This window comes from Platalea leucorodia, assembly GCF_965183815.1.
Source record: "Platalea leucorodia genome assembly, chromosome: 4".
In the NCBI taxonomy this organism is placed as follows: Eukaryota; Metazoa; Chordata; class Aves; order Pelecaniformes; family Threskiornithidae; genus Platalea; species Platalea leucorodia.
In genome coordinates, this window is record NC_138826.1 from 52,873,200 (window position 1) to 52,889,325 (window position 16,126).

Here is a 16,126-nt window from a genome sequence, read left to right on the forward strand (position 1 = left end):
GAGAACAGTTAAGACAACTTTGTAGCGACAAAGCGTAGTCAAAGGTCGGCTGGTGTTCTCGGGTTTCTCTTCAGCTTTCCACAGGGGGCAGTTCTACCTCACTGATCAAAGTTCACCTCAGGTTGATGTGGCTGCTGAAGTCAGACCATCTTTTCTGGGCACATAACATTTAACGAAAAGCAGTTTGGTACACCTGATAAAAGGGATATGCTATTGCAGGCTGTGACAGGTAGTAATTTATGAGAAGATTCATAGGCAACACCAAAGAAATTCCAGTTATTCCCCACTTAACGGCTGGCCTGAATTTTATTTTAGCAACAGCTACTGATGGTACCCTGTGATACCATCTCGCTGGCTATAAAACTGGATGACTCCTTTCACTTTCCATCACATGGGTAGCGAAAAGGACTTCAGGGCAAATATGAATCAGGTTAAAGTTGTTTTACTTGGTGTACGTGCCCCTTCCCTCCTCCCCCCCTTTTTGTTTTTGTTTTTTTGTTTGTTTTTTTTTTGTTTTAACCAGAAGCCCTCCCTTTTAAAATACCTAGGCAGGTAATTATTGGCACTCATTTGTGTTTCATTGAGTACCTTCTTTTTAAGTGGATTTTTCATAAGCCCAGCTGGAGCTCTTCTGAATATTTTTCTTCAAACTTTGGTCATTACAAAGAAATCATAGAAAACTTTTCTTGTATTTTTTCACTAAGTCTTCCAATTACTTATTGCCTTCCTCCTTCTGCAGAGGGGTAAATCAAGACAAAGTGAGTAGCTGAAACAACAGGCACAAAAGAGCATATGCAAAGAAGATACACGGAAAGGGAAAACTATGGCTTGAACAATAGCATCATTCTCTGTTTTGCAGGAACAGTGTATATGAAAGTATGCTATTGGGGAACAAGCCAATGCATAGGTAATTAGTGAAGTAATTACATTATGAGACAGGGGTGCAGGACACGGCTTGTAACTGTTGCAGGCTAAATCCCATCCGTCCGTGTGTTACTGTACGGGAACCTGTCCTGTTGGTTGGACTTCACACTGTTTTCGTAACTCTGCTTCTCCTTGATACCTGTGACTCGGAGGACCGGAAACTGAAATCCGAGTCTCATAGACTTAACCCGCGTGGACCAAAGCAAATCCTGGAGATTAACACCCAACTGCCAGCTCTCGCAGCTGAAGACCCGTTCTGCTGTGGCTGTATTTCACCTCCTTCAGCTTCTGGATGACTGAACAAAAATGTGTGATGATACTGTGATGACACTCTTGCGCTCCACAAGAGACTGCAGAGATCCCTGCAGCCTTTCCGTAGCCAGGGATTCAGATCAGAAAAGCTTCTCTAGAAATCAAACTAGTTTGCATGAGGGACGGACGTGTGTCTTAGCCAGGAGTCAGCGCAGAGCAAATGCACATTCACAGGAGAGAAACACCAGGGCTGTCTCTATGACAGCAAGGAGGTTTCTTGCCTGGGGGAGGCAGAGCCAGACCCACCAGAAGTGGTGTGAGGACGCTGGCAGTGTCTGAGTTGATCAGACAAGTGGTGAGGTTGCTCAATTGGAGTTTATCACCTCTGCCTGCATCAAGTTCCTTGTTGCACTAGCACATGCCAAAGAGGCTCCTTTCCAGTCACCCACCGGACAGTAGCTCATGTTTAACAAATCAGCCCCACAGTTTGCTGCCCTGACACCACGCAGAACAAGGAACTCGCTGCAAAGGATGGGAAAAAAGTACACTGCATACCCACCCGGAAAAATGGAACAAAACAGAGCCGCTGAGATCACCTCCATCCAGTATTTCTGGAGAAAGTTAATGAAGAAGCAGTGGCTGACGTAAAAAATACTCACTCACTAACACTAGCTACAATACCAAAGGTAGCAAATATATAATTTTCAAGAAAGGCAATAATGGGGACCATTGCTCATTGTGCCCTACGTCAGACACTAGACAACTTAGTTGAAATAATCATTAAAAACTGGGATTATAAAGAAATACCACCTAGCTGACGAAGATGCAACAGGCAGAAGAACTCAGTACAGCTTCTAAATGAAATGGACCATTGATCTGGTCTGGTTTTGCAACTCATTAGAGGCCCAGTTACACTGAGCTAACCAGCTCAGTGTAACTGTGCTGCAGCAGTCACGTGCAAATATACCGCTTTGTTCTTTAAAGGCAAAGCAAAAGATGAGAACCATCAGCTGCACCCCTGGCTCTCCTGAGCACGCTGGGAAACCTTCGTTAGCACAACACCCAGCCAGTCGACCAGCACAGCAGCAGCAGCGAGTACCTTTCAGCGCGGGGATCCTCTACAACTTACGTGGTCCTGCCAATATGAATGCCAGATGCTAGGGCTTCAGTGAAGCTCATGACGTTCTTCGTCTTATCGCCAGCCAACAGCGCTACTGCTGGTAGCTCATTTCTCCTCACATCTCATGAGATCAGGCTCCAGTTGGCTTAGGAAAAGCCACGTGTTGGGATATTAGACTAAGGACTGCATTTGGATGGCTTAAATCACAACTCCCCAGCTGTAGCAAGTTCCCCGCCTTGATTAACTCAAATGATCTGAAGCCATCTTCACAGGCCCTCCGGCCTTTAGCGCAAGGACTAAGCCTGAATCGGGTCTTCGGTTCCTTGTTCAAAGCTTAATTTCTTCCTGCTCCCTGAAGCATCTGTGCCCCTTGCATTTGTTGTGTGAAGATTCTGTACATTCAATTCCTCTCCCTGATAATCTCCAAACAAATCCCTGCCTCTGCTTTAACTTACGCTTCCTCTGAGTCGCTGACCAATTCTATCTTTTCAGGATTAATATTAATCTTAGTAACAGTTCCTCAGTTGAAAACAAGCTACTCCATTCCCTTATAGTTCCTGGGCTACATCTGATTAAAACACAGCATGTGCACACTTTATGGTAGAGGACCTCTCTTGTCTTCCATAGCGTCCCCACACCAACCAGTCTTATGTCCCACACCTCCAAGTAAATTCCCATTTAGGAGTGCTCGTTACGTGCTAATGCTCAACACACGGCCATTTCTGACAGCGTTCGAGCTCTAGACGCACTGAGCGTTACCTTGGCCTGCTTTCAGGCTGAGCGTTCTTCGACACACAGAGTTCCGGTAGCTGTATCACGAGATGTGCGCGAGATGTACGCTGCAATTCCAGGAAACCATGAACGGTAAAGACCCAAAGTTTCAGAGGGGAATTTATTGTATGGGAGCATATCCAACATCTTTTGTCAATCATTCATGAGAATAATAAAAAATAGAAGCTTTTTAAATGACAAAAAAATATAGTTACATATAATACAGATTTTCATCTTGCATTGAAGCAGAGCAGTAATAGAATGCTCACTCGTGTTTTCACAGTTAGTTTGCGTTGCTTCTCTAGGTTAAAGCATCAGCAACTCACATCTTCCAGTCAGAACCCCTAGTTAGTAGTTTCATGGGGTGATCATGAGGGTGAACGTTCTCTGCATTTTGATACCCTTTACAAACAGAGCAGGCACGCTCGATCCATCTCAAAACCACTCACATTTTCAGAGGTACCAGCTACGTTTGAAACAAGGCATCCTTGCTGCAACTGAAAGATTTTTGTATCAGAACATGCTTTTAGGCCCAATTCAGAAACACGTCTATGGAATACTCAAGAATGTGCTTCAATCCCACTTGGTTCGAAGGGCTCCGAGTTGACCCTATGTGACCACCTCTGCTTGTTCTGCCCCTCACAAGCACTGCACGCTGGCGTGAAGCACCAACCAGTACTGGGCCGCATGCGTAAATTGCTTGCAAGGCCACGAAGGATTCGAACATTCTTCAGCACTCCATTTACTTGAGACCTAAACGCATTCACTGCATGCATACATTTATGTATATACTACACACACTTACCCCCAGCCCCTCCCCACAATATTATTGCAACAATTCTTTGCTGGTATAACAGTTTATATACCAAGTTTCACTGATTTAGTTTTCTATAAACATAGAAAAAAAACATCTGGAGAGAGCTAGAACAGCTTTCAATCAGTCATTATATTGGCATTGAAAGCTTTATTTTGAAAACTTTAAGCAGCAATACTGAATAAATAGACAGAATGATTGTTTTGTCATCTCCATACAACCGATGGCCTTCATCCAAAACATTAAAATACTGTAGCAAATAGAATAAACATGCATGTATCAATGTTCTAAAAAAAAAAAAAAAAAAAAAAAAAAAGGTGTAATATAAAAGTAACACTTTGACACTTATTTTAATACAGTACAGACCATTAGAGACTATTTTCTGGAAAAAATATCTGAATACAGTTTTGTTATTTACATGGATCATTAAGGCCCAATTCACTCAAGTTAATGCACATCAGGAATTTATATGCTTCAAGATAACTCATTAAAATTACAAGATCGATTTTTTTGCTCACACTCACATGATCCCAGTTCACTAAAACAATGCAATATTCTTCACGCTAAAAACCAAGGCAATTATTGCCCCAGGAGATTTTTATTTCGCTAAAGGATCTTTTCCCTTTTACCTCACAATGAAAGCATGTTTGCATATTGCTAATGCTAGCGGTAGTTCTCGTCTTCAAGAACTTCCTCCCAGCTTGCTAGGGTTTAGAAAAGCAAATAATCCCAAAGCTAACATACCATTTCCAGAAGCAACTCAGGCACTTGGGAACCTCAGTCCCACAGAGATAACGGGAGGCAGGTTCCTAGCTGACTTTTCAGAGTGGGACTTGGGTTTCTCCGTTGCTCGGGCATTCAGAATGTTTACCTCAGCCTCAACCTACCGGCTTTTCAAACGGTCACCCCCCCCTTTCCCCTAACAACATAGCATCACCGACAAAAATAAACTGTATCCTCATGGATGAGAGAGGTAACACAGTTAATTTCCATTAGTAACAAATTACAGGAGTTCTCCATATAAATTCCCTGTGCACTGGAAAACAGTGCTTGTGTATTCAACTATTTAACGCAAGCAAAAAAACCCATTTTTATCATGCTGGCCAGTAAATAATACGGCACTTGTTAAAATTAGTACGTGTAGCTTCCTTTCTGCTAATGCCCCATAAGTAGGTCTGAAACGCTTCTGAAAATCCATTTTTCTACATTTGTAAAGAAAGAGTGAGGTTCTGCAGTGGATTGGAAGCAAAACTCAACGCCATAACGTGAGGAATTTTTATAACTGTAATACATTGTTCAATTCACATTTAATGCAAGGGCATGCCATTTATTTTTGGTTTATTTACAGAGAGGGTGAAAATGCTACAGAACTTGAACCTGGGTGAAATTCAATAAGCAAGAGGAGTATGGTGGGGGCAGGGGAATTTGTCAGTGTCTCACAAATGACAGGTCTGGACACCAAAGCCTCTCCTTTGCCACAACAGTGGCTGAAGCTGTGAACGTTTTTCAGATCACCCTGACATGCGCTAAAGCCCTGACAAGGAGGGTCCCCTCAGTGATGATGCCGTGGATGCTCCTGAGCCAGCTCCAGGCTGGCCCTTCTGTCCAACAGCTGCTGCAATCAGCAGATGCTAGTTTTTAACTTAAATGGCAAATTCCTTCCTTGATTCTCTTACAAAGCCGTAACCAAGCCCTCCAAAGCTGCTCTTCCCCTTCCTTTTAATCCTTTTCCTCCTCCCTCCATCTCAAAGAATAACCTGGCAGAGAAAGAGAGCAGTTTTTATGAAGCAAGAGCCCGATTCAGCTCAAACCGACATCTGTGGGAGATGGACCAGTCACAAAGTATGACAAAAACATTAACTGGGCAAGTATGCTGATCTGCCTGAAAAATACTTCATCTCAGTACAAGACTGAAATTGCAACAGGCTTTTCCTTGTGTTTCCCCCCACCCCCATGCAGCATAATTTGGGCCAGACTTTGCAAGGTGCTGAGTGCCTCAGTTCTCTAACATCAAGAGGTGCTGAAGATGCGAGATATCCACTGGAGAGGGCCATTTCATTTCTGTAAATTGAACCCAGAATGTAAGGCATATATGCTCAAGTACCTTGGACAGATATTGTCCCCAAACTATGTATATTTTACACTTTTTTTAATATATATATATATACACACATTCTTTTTTTTTTTTTTTTTTTAATACAAAGTTATGGGCACAGTAAACATGAGCACAGAATTGTGATAAACTAACAGTAAAATCTGTGAGCACTGCAAAGATTCCTCGGGTAGGAACATCTCATTTTCCAGTTTGCTCACAAGGGCGGGGGGGGGGGGGGGAAGACTTGATAAGTTAAACAGTAAAAATTCAGAATTCATTTGGAAAGGTCCTTTATATATTCACAGCCTCATCTGTTGCTGTTAGTCTAAATACAGCAGCATTTTTAGAATATATGATGCCATTAATAAGTGGAAAGGGAAAAAAAATGCGTTTAACACTCAAGAGTCCTTCATCTTCTACTACATCTTCTAAAACTTCCATTTGTCAGGAAGCTCCTTTTTTAAAAAAGGAAACTTCAATTAACATTTATCTGCACATCAGTAAATCAACACAAGAGGATGCTAGGAGTTAAGAATTCGTAAGTATTTTCTATGGCAAAAAGCTTGGAGTTTCCTACCAGTGGTAAAATCCTGGCCCTACCAAAGACATCAGGAGTTCTGTCATTTTGCCACCGACTGAAGTCCAGGCGTTCAATACTGCAGTGGAAGCACGGCGACCCCCTCTCGTGTCAAGGGGATCTCAAAGGTGGGGATGACGGTAGGAGCTGCCCTTAGAACAGGACATCCAAACGCAACTCGGTGAGGCCCATTCCTTCTTCAACTCATCCATGAGGCCAGCCTCCTAACTATACCAAGCGTCCCACCGATGCCAGTCACTTTCTCTACAAACTTGGTGTCAGCTTCAGCAATCTAATTTTAAGGCCTGTAGCCAAGATGCTACTTGGTAGCGTCTTACTTTCTGCGTGGAAGCCATTTTGTCTAATCCTTGCTCAGCTTTGATTGCATTAGAGTGACATCAAGATACGATAAGGTTCTCTTTTCACATTTTTTGTAAAAAATGACTACCACATATGTGAATTTCCCGTTTGTAAGCTTTATATTTTATAAGTGACTGTGCAGCAACACATCTTTCAAAGAGGCTAAACATCTACCATTTAACACTGGGGACCCGGAATGAAATCCCAGCCCCACTCAAGTCAGTAGAAGCTCTGCTATTGACTTCATGGGACTCTGCCAGGTTTCTTCCCTCCACAAAACTTGAGTGAATTTTGGAAGGCTGGAAGAGAATGATCATTTGTTTTGTGTTTGGTTTTTTTTTTCTCCTCCTCCAACAAGATTTACCGCAAAACAAGAACACTGTAATGGCTAGTGGAAAAAATAAAGTACAAAATCACACACAGTGAAAGCCTCCTACTGTCTTTTGGTAAGATATATGAAGACAACTTCTTACATTGTTCTTTTCTCAAAAGGCATATACAATGTGGCAAAATATTTCAAATATACATTCTATATAATAAAATATCATCTAACTAGTGCATCCTCAATCATATGCTGGAAATATTTTTACCAAGCCAAGGTTTAAATTCCATAAATCTTTTGAACACTAGGTGCTTCATTCAAGGCAGATTCAACAGCAAGTAAATCCCACAAGCTCACTTTTCAAGCCTTAAAAGGTAGCAATGGCTGGAACATGACATATTATGACCCACAACAGAAATTAACAAAGTCAGTGGTGAGAAACCATTTTAATGGTTCGGCACGCCACAGAACTCTGCATTGCAAGTTGTTGTACTTGATCAAATGGCGGATGGTTGTACACGCAAATTAAAGTCACCTTGTCAGACTGACATACAGCCATACGTGATTATTCACAAGCTAAAAATAAAAATATAAAAGGTCAACATTCACACGTCCATTGACTAAAGGGAATAAATTAAACCTCGGGTAAGTTGCATACATGGTTTCCTTCACCCTCAGTCTTTTATTTATGCCTATACATGGAACAATACTTTCCCAAACACTTCTGAAGTGGCAAAAACAAGCAAAGGTTTTTGCACTCTAGCTGTGTTCACAGCAAGTTCATCCTTGCCAAATATGAAACGAGAGAGTTCCTCTGTCTCTTTAGCATCAGTGCACAGGGTATGGCTCCAAGTGGTGTGTCGGAGGAAGAAGAAAAAAAATATATGGTGGCTTAACAAAAAAAAAAACAAAAAAAAACCAAAAAAAAAACCACACAAAAACTTCTTCCTTTCATTATTGGCAGAATAAAACAAAAGTGTATCTTGTCCGGGGTACCTTGCTAGGTCCTCTCCAGAAGAGGTATGGTACTGTCATACATAAATGCCCTCCGGGTTAAAACCAGACGACAGGGGATTCTGTAGAATCCGAAGGTTACTGGGGAGTTGCCTCGATGAACCAGGGCGCTTCAGTGACCCAGACTGAAATGTTGGCTCTGCACAAGAAACAGGGCAGTTAGAAAAGTCACCAGCGAGGGTGATGGCTGTAGAACACCCCTCCTCTTCCTGCTTACTGCAGCGTGCGCTTAGTGCAGTACAGAAAAACTAATCCCATATACAACAAAAAATTCAAAGGCCTGACTAGGAAGTGATGAGATCTAAGGTGCACACCTCCTACTCATTTCGAAACAGAAAGATATACCTACTCAATATAAATACCCTCCCACAAGGAACATGCACACGGATACGTGCAATACATGTATACAGTAATGTGCAGAAAGAGCTCGTACCTATTCGTAACTCAAGTGTTCAGCTTCCTGCCCACTTCAAAGAGAAGCTTCATACAAGTGCTGACATTTAAGGCCTGGTTGGCTTTTCTTCTCTCCCCACCTCCCTACCCTCCCAACGCCTTTTGGCTAGAAAGGTTTCTGAGAGGAGGGACAGAACCGGCTAAGGAGAACGCTGAGAGAAACAGGCCCCTCGCAAGCAGGGTGCTGGGTAATGCACACCACAGCAGAGGAGTTTCTGCTCGTGCCACGGGAGCACTTTGAACGCGTGTCGCAACCATGTTTCTGCTGAGGACATTCTGAATTCCAATGTGGGCACGTGCAGAATGCACTGATCCCACTAGGGGCAAAGTCAATTTGCAGACGCTGTTACAGCCATCTGTGCAGGGCTTCTGGATGGCTGGCAGCCCAGCTGGATTAGCTCCTATTCCCGTGCGGCTGCTGTCTGGGATTTCTCGAGATCCAGACACATTCCTTTTTCTACTTTGACAACACATCCCCCCAGAAGAGGAAGAACCCAGACAAACAGCAATGTCAGACATGCAATCATGCTGCGTGCCAGCTTACATGCCTGCAGCCATGGTAGCCACACTTGAAAGATACTGGCCTAATGGGTTACTGATGGGACAAACACATGCCCGGGCACAGTGGGAGAGACGTTATCTACCTACTGCGCTTTATTTATAGCTCACTAAACCCTTGGAATGAAAATAAATATTTGACACTGTACTTCCTTAATATTTTGCTAACTTCTTTGCTAACAGAGCAGTCACTTAATGTATGCAGCAGGTAAACGCATTGCCATCCCCTTCTCCCGCCCACCAAAAGCGTTCCGAGCGCTGCACCTCTCTCGAGCTCCACATGCGGCGCCTCCACCTCAACGGGGTCTGCTGGCAGCACCGTGACCTTCGTTCCTGTTTGCTGGATGAACTGCTGGAGATTGACCTGTCGCAGCTCCTTTGTCAGTTGCTCCAGTTCTTGTTCCCTGTCCTGCCAGGAAAGAGAAGACATCTGCTGAGAAGCAGCGAGCATAAAGCAGCATTTCGAGACTCTACTTGCAATTGGGCAACTAATGCTTCTCCTTTTGATGAGAAAGCCCCCGGTTTTTAAATTCAAATGTAAATGGAAGAGTTGAAAGGTGTTTTACTCTCGTAATTTAGAAAGCAAATCAACACTCACTATTACTTATTAGAGATTACTAGTGGTCTGTTTACATTGCTTCTTGGATGACTAGCAGATGTTTCTCATACCACCTGAGAAAAATTTTGGCACAACAGATGTGAGCAAATAAAAGTAACAGTGAGCACTGAGAAAGTACATCAGCTGAGTATCAGTCTGGCACCAAATCTTAGCTCTACCAGAAGTGTCCAGTATGGCTTGGACAGCTCATTTAGTTCTTCTGTTCCTAAAAGGAGAATAATTCCTCTCTCTTCTTGTTCTTTGTGGTTTTTTTATTTAGAGTGTACATTTTTATGGACAGAACTCTCTCATTCTGCAAGCGTACTGTGTTGTGTACAATGAGACCAAATCCTGGCTGGTTCACCACCCCTTCACAAGCACAGAAGGTGATCATTTAGGTTCTTCCTCAATACTCTGTAATTCTAGCATGATATACAAAACCTACAGCGCCGATAGATTACGACAGTCTTAGACTACAATTATTTCCCGCCCCCCACAGATTCAGCTTCATTAGCAGACAGCTGCACGTGGGACTCTTCCACAGCCAGGATGGGCTTCACCTATGTGGCCACACAGGGGCCGGGCTAGCTACCCAGATACCAGGCACACGTCTGTGGGCGTCTCCATGCAGTGCATACTGCTACATCTTCATTTTGGCACGAGATGGAGGTTGGGTCAACCTTCTTTTCCCTAATTATGTTGTGTAAGCAGAATTATACATGAACTCACACAAGGATTGGGGGAGAATAGTTTTGTGGATGCACAGTCCTTATTAATTTTAAACTTGCAGTAAGGTCATAGTTGAGGCTGAATTCAACAGTTAGTAAGAAAATTAACACAACTGATCTGATGTCTGAATTATGACCTTTTAAATGCCAATTGCTTTGTCACTGATCTGTTTGTTTGACCTGTTCAGTCAATGCATGTCATGTGGTGGGTCTCAGCTTCCCGTGCCAGACTTGGGTTTCCATTCATTGGCTATGAGCTTTTGCAGAAACTGGACTGAGAAATGGAAACCAGGCCACCTCCAAATTTTAAGACAATTCTACAGAAAAATTCTTCAGTTTATTCCAGGCCTATTAGACTCCACTGGGGACTGGGGGCATAGGAAATTCTGAACTGCCTTACTTACTACAATGTTAATTCTGCAGCTCCATGTTTTACGAGTCTGTAACAAAGTTGCCACTGAAGGGAATTCAGTTTTTTAAAAAACCCTGAATCGGTGAAATATGCAGGTTAGCAGAATTTATCATAAATAACTTGTTCTTGCCAGTTCTCAAGGCAAAAATGTTAAGTGTCACCCCAAATCCTACTGGTTTAAGCTCTTAAATTTAGTATCTAATTGTGAAACTTTAGTGAGGTCTTCTACATGAACAAGGGTGGGATTTTTATTTTTGGTTTGGTTTGGGGGTTTTTTTGCATTTAAAAATCTTTCTCTAGAAACAGGGAGAGCAGAGTGCTGCATCTGATCCTTAACTGAACATAACCTCATATTGTTGGAAAGTAAGGTTATTGAGGTAGCTAGAGAAAAGGAATGAAAGAGGTAGGACAAATTACTAGAAATTTCTCACATGCTGCTAAAAAATACTACCTCCCTGTTCTTATCACTTGAAATCTAGTGAAGCAAAATTTTCTTTCCTTCCTTACTGAAAGGTCTATAAAACACCCATGCTCAACTTTTCCAGTTTCCAATCAACAGTTCTATAAATCTACAAGAAGGGTCGGAAGGAGGATCTGGGGAACTACAGGCCTGTCAGCCTGACCTTGGTGCCGGGGAAGGTCATGGAGCAGATCATCTTGAGTGCCTTTATGTGGCACGTGCCGGACAGCCAGGGGATCAGGCTCAGCCAGCATGGGTTTATGAAAGGGAGGTCCTGCTTCACTAACCTGGTCTCCTTCTATGACAAGGTGACCCGCTTAGTGGATGAGGGGAAGGCTGTGGATGTTGTCTACCTGGACTTTAGTAAGGCCTTTGACACTGTCTCCCACAGCATTCTCCTGGAGAAGCTGGCTGCTCATGGCTTGGATAAGTGCACTCTGTGCTGGGTTAGAAACTGGCTGGACGGCCGAGCCCAGAGAGTGGTGGTGAATGGAGTCAAATCTGGTTGGTGGCCAGTCACGAGTGGGGTTTCCCAGGGCTCAGTGTTGGGGCTGGTCCTGTTCAGTATCTTCATTGATGATCTGGATGAGGGGATTGAGGGCACCCTCAGTAAGTTTGCAGATGACACCAAGCTGGGCAGGAGTGTCAGTCTGCTGGAGGGCAGGAAGGCCCTACAGAGGGACCTGGCCAGGCTGGATCATTGGGCCGGGGCCAACTGAGATTCAACAAGGCTGAGTGCCAGGTCCTGCACTTGGGTCACAACAACCCCATGCAGCACTACAGGCTTGGGGAAGAGAGGCTGGAGAGCTGCCTCGCAGAAAAGGACCTGGGGGTGTTGGTTGACAGCCGCCTGAACACGAGCCAGCAGTGTGCCCAGGTGGCCAAGAAGGCCAATGGTATCCTGGCTTGTATCAGGAATAGTGTGGACAGCAGGACCAGGGCGGTGATAGTGCCCCTGTACTCGGCACTGGTGAGGCCGCACCTTGAGTACTGTGTTCAGTTTTGGGCCCCTCACTACAAGAAGGACATCAAGGTGCTGGAGTGTGTCCAGAGGAGGGCAATGAAGCTGGTGAAGGGTCTGGAGCACAAGTCTTCTGAGGAGCAGCTGAGGGAACTGGGGTTGTTTAGCCTGGAGAAGAGGAAGCTGAGGGGAGACCTTATTGCTCTCTACAGCTACCCGAAAGGAGGCTGTAGCGAGGTGGGGGTTGGTCTCTTATCCCTGGTAAGAAGGGATAGGACGAGAGGAAACGGCCTCAAGCTGCGCCAGAGGAAGTTTAGGTTGGATACGAGGAAAAACTTCACCAAAAGGGCAGTCAGGCATTGGAACAGGCTGCCCGGGGCAGTGGTTGAGTCTCCATCCCTGGAGGTATTTAAAAGACGGGTAGAGGTGGTGCTCGAGGACATGGTTTAGTGGTGGACTTGGCAGTGCTAGGTTAACGGTTGGACTCGATGATCTTAAGGGTCTTTTCCAACCTTAACGATTCTATGATTCTATGAAATATTAATATTTAACTTTCAGCATGCAAGAAAATATTTCTTTATTTCCTCCCCCCCAAACTGATTAATACAGAGCTGAGTTTATTTTCTCCTGGACTTACAGCTTAGTGCACCTTTAGGTTTAGAATAAGCTTGGAAGATCTGAATTTAATGGGAACTTTCCTGAGAAAGTGAAACCCTAGCCTATAAAAAAAAAAAAACACAGCAAGAAATATTTTGAACTCAATCATACCCTCACTGAGTGTTACTGAGAGTAGGTAAAATATATAAAGAGGACTTTTCGCTTTCTGTTACTGCAAATCCTTAAGTATAGTGTGTCTGGAAACTTAGGATAGACAAATATGGCCAAACCTGCTTACAGTTTTCATCCATTTTGCTTCGGATGAAAAGATTACATTTTTTTTCCCTCCTCATTTAGTAAAATCAGCTTATACTGACATGGTTCTAGGTGCTCAGGAGTAAAGATGCAAAATCCCTTTACACGTTCACAGCAGAATTACTTTACTGCAACTGCAGCGCTGTGGAACATAGTAACTGTGAATCTCAGGAATACAGCAAGAATCACAACTCAAACTGATGTGTGGTGCCTCGGTCCTATCTTACATGGCATGTTAAAATCCCAGGAGCTACAATCTTTCCTTTACCTCATCCAGCTAGCAGCTGGATTTCCATTTGTATTTATTCCTTCATGCTCTATCAAGTTCCAAGTGATATTAACTTTAGCGAGGAACCAGAGACTGGATCCTCTTTTGACACGTGCCACAAATGCAAGAGGTGTAGAGAAAATAAAATCCTGAACACCAGCAAGTCAGACAGGAAAAGGGAGATGCTATTATTTAAAACAAAAGCCCTGTAAGCTAACAGTTACTTTAGTTCTACATTCATCTATCCAGGTGCTGCTTTTGGACTGTTCTTTTTAATTCATCTATTTTCGTGGCAGACAAACCTAGCAAGAATCAGAAGTTTAGCCTCAGAAAAGGCTATGATGGTGCAAATTTCCCTGAAATTTAACAACATGAAGCACTGAGCTACCAAGATCTAGGACCTAAATCCTCAAGATAGAACTCCAAATCAGCAGGGGTTTGAAGACTAACACTTTTAAAGGTGTTAGGCCGAGAGCGCTACAGTGCCCTTTAGCACCCAGCAGTAGTACAACAATCCCCCGCTAGCCCTAAATGCGCTATTCTTCATGCGGGAGGTATTATTTGTCCGAGGTGTGCAAGAGCCCAGACCCACTAGCACAGCAGCACCTCACTGGAGCTAGGGAGCACTCCCTCTCAGCAGGCCAAGGTGGCTAGAAGCATTGCCATGGGTGCAGCCATACTGCCCTCAGCTGGTTTGCCTGACACTAGCTCTAGTGTTTCTCTACCATGGACCACCGCATGGTGAAGATACACTTCAAGTGATTTCTCAGAGGTCAACAGGCAGTCAGGGGATGGTAGCAAACCAAAGCTGTAACCGATAAAAAGAAACTGAGCCAGCACATAGATAAATGAAAGGTGGTGTGGCATGCAGCACTAACCCTGCAGGCCACCCAGGCCTTCTGAAAGGCCAGGAACACATCCACCAAAATGTCTGCTGGTTTACTTTGAGACAAAAAACTAACTACTGTTTTTCTTTTCAGATTGTTTGAATGAGTAAAATACACACAGGTATTTTAAATGAAAATTGTCTGCTCTTCAAAAAAAAATCTGAAATGCAATTTGAAAATGAAAGCAATGCTTTGTTCCTTTTATCCAAATTCACTGTGGAAAGTTTCTCGTGTTTTCTTTCCTGGGCTCCAAATCTGTGTAAGAAAAATTCATTACAGTCAGGTCTTTGACTTTGCTTTGCTATAGATAAAAAGGACATTCTTACCTGTAACCGTTTGGTAGCTTGGCCCAAAGACCTTTCTACGGCTTTAATGCCATTTTCCAACCTCAGACTCTGCTGGCCCTGAATATCAATTTCACCCTTCACCTTCTCAATCTTTTCCTTGACCTCTTCTTCATTCACTTGGGACTCTTGAACTTCCCGCTGCAACTTCTCAGCTTCGAGGCCGCTTTCCATGTTGTGGATCTGAGACATGTAGTCCTTCAGCTTGCTCTCACACTCCAGGATCCTCTGCCTCATCTCCTGCAGCTGCTCCTTCAGCTGTTTTTCGTTCTCCTGTTCGATCTGCAGCTCGTTTTCCCAGAACTCTTCCTCTTCAATCTCCACTTCGTTCCTTTTGATCTTCTGCTCTAGCTTGAGGATTTCTTCTTCCAGGCTGGAGTTATACTTCTGCTCCCAGTAGCGGATCTCGGCCTCGTTGGACTCCAGCTGCTTCTCAATGCACTGAAGTTTCTCCGTCTGGAGGTGGATCAATTTCTTCAACTCGTCTGCTGTTGTTTTGCAGTTGTTGAGCACCTTTTGCTTGAACTCTGATTCCTTGCTTTTCCCAAAGATGTCCATTAACCCTTTGGCCCCCCCGGTGAAGGTGAGGGATTTCCTTTTCGGCTCCCTCCTCTTCATGGACTTGTCGCCGGGGGGCCTCAGCTTGGCCAGGGGAGGCAAGCTTTGCCGGTACAGAGTCCTCTCCGGGATGCGAGCCACGCTGTCCGAAGTCGGTCTCTCGCTCAGGGAGGGCCCGGTGCGGCGCAGGATCAGCTGCACGTCGCTCGCGTACTGCCCCCACTTGTTCAACGAGACGATGGGGTTTTCGTGCGGCGCCAGGTGCCGCTCGGTGTCCCGCCATTTCTCGATCAGCGTGTACCTCCCGGTGCGGCCTGCAAGGCAAGCACAGCCGTCAGCGGGCGGCCCGCCAGGGGGCGCTGCCGGACAGCGACAGCGCCGCACGGCAGGCGGGGCCGCCGCCGGCCCTGGGCGCCCCCTGGCGGCCGCGCCGCGCCGCTCGCCAGCGGCCGCGCCCGCTCACCTCGGGCTCGCCCGGTTCGCCGGGAACGGGCGCGGGGGTGCGGGGGGGTGCAAGGCCGGGGGTGCGGGAGCTGCTGCAAGGGGAGGAGAAACCGCCCAGGCCGGACCCTGCGGAGTCACCTCAGAGGCGCCTAGGCGGGCGGGCGCTGGCCTCCCGCAGAGGGGAGCAGCCACCGACGGGTCCCCGCGCGTTTTCCTGCGTTAGAGTAAATGCTCCTTTGTTACTGAGCTGAGCACGCCGCCTACACAGCGCCTGTTTCAACTGTAAATTATCTC

General features: G+C 44.9%; 1 protein-coding gene across 1 annotated transcript in view; it reads right to left on the minus strand.

Moving 5' to 3' along the window:
• Window positions 1-3,288: 3,288 nt before the first annotated feature.
• RASSF8 (Ras association domain family member 8) overlaps window positions 3,289-16,126 on the minus strand; it is a 97,082-nt gene continuing 84,244 nt past the window's right edge. Inside the window, exons 4-6 of the mRNA XM_082309125.1 lie at window positions 14,813-15,702; window positions 9,525-9,669; window positions 3,289-8,388 (exon numbers count right to left, since the gene is read on the minus strand). Coding sequence (XP_082165251.1) covers window positions 8,267-8,388; window positions 9,525-9,669; window positions 14,813-15,702 — 1,157 coding nt within the window. The 3' untranslated portion in view covers window positions 3,289-8,266. The remainder of the gene's footprint in view (window positions 8,389-9,524; window positions 9,670-14,812; window positions 15,703-16,126) is intronic.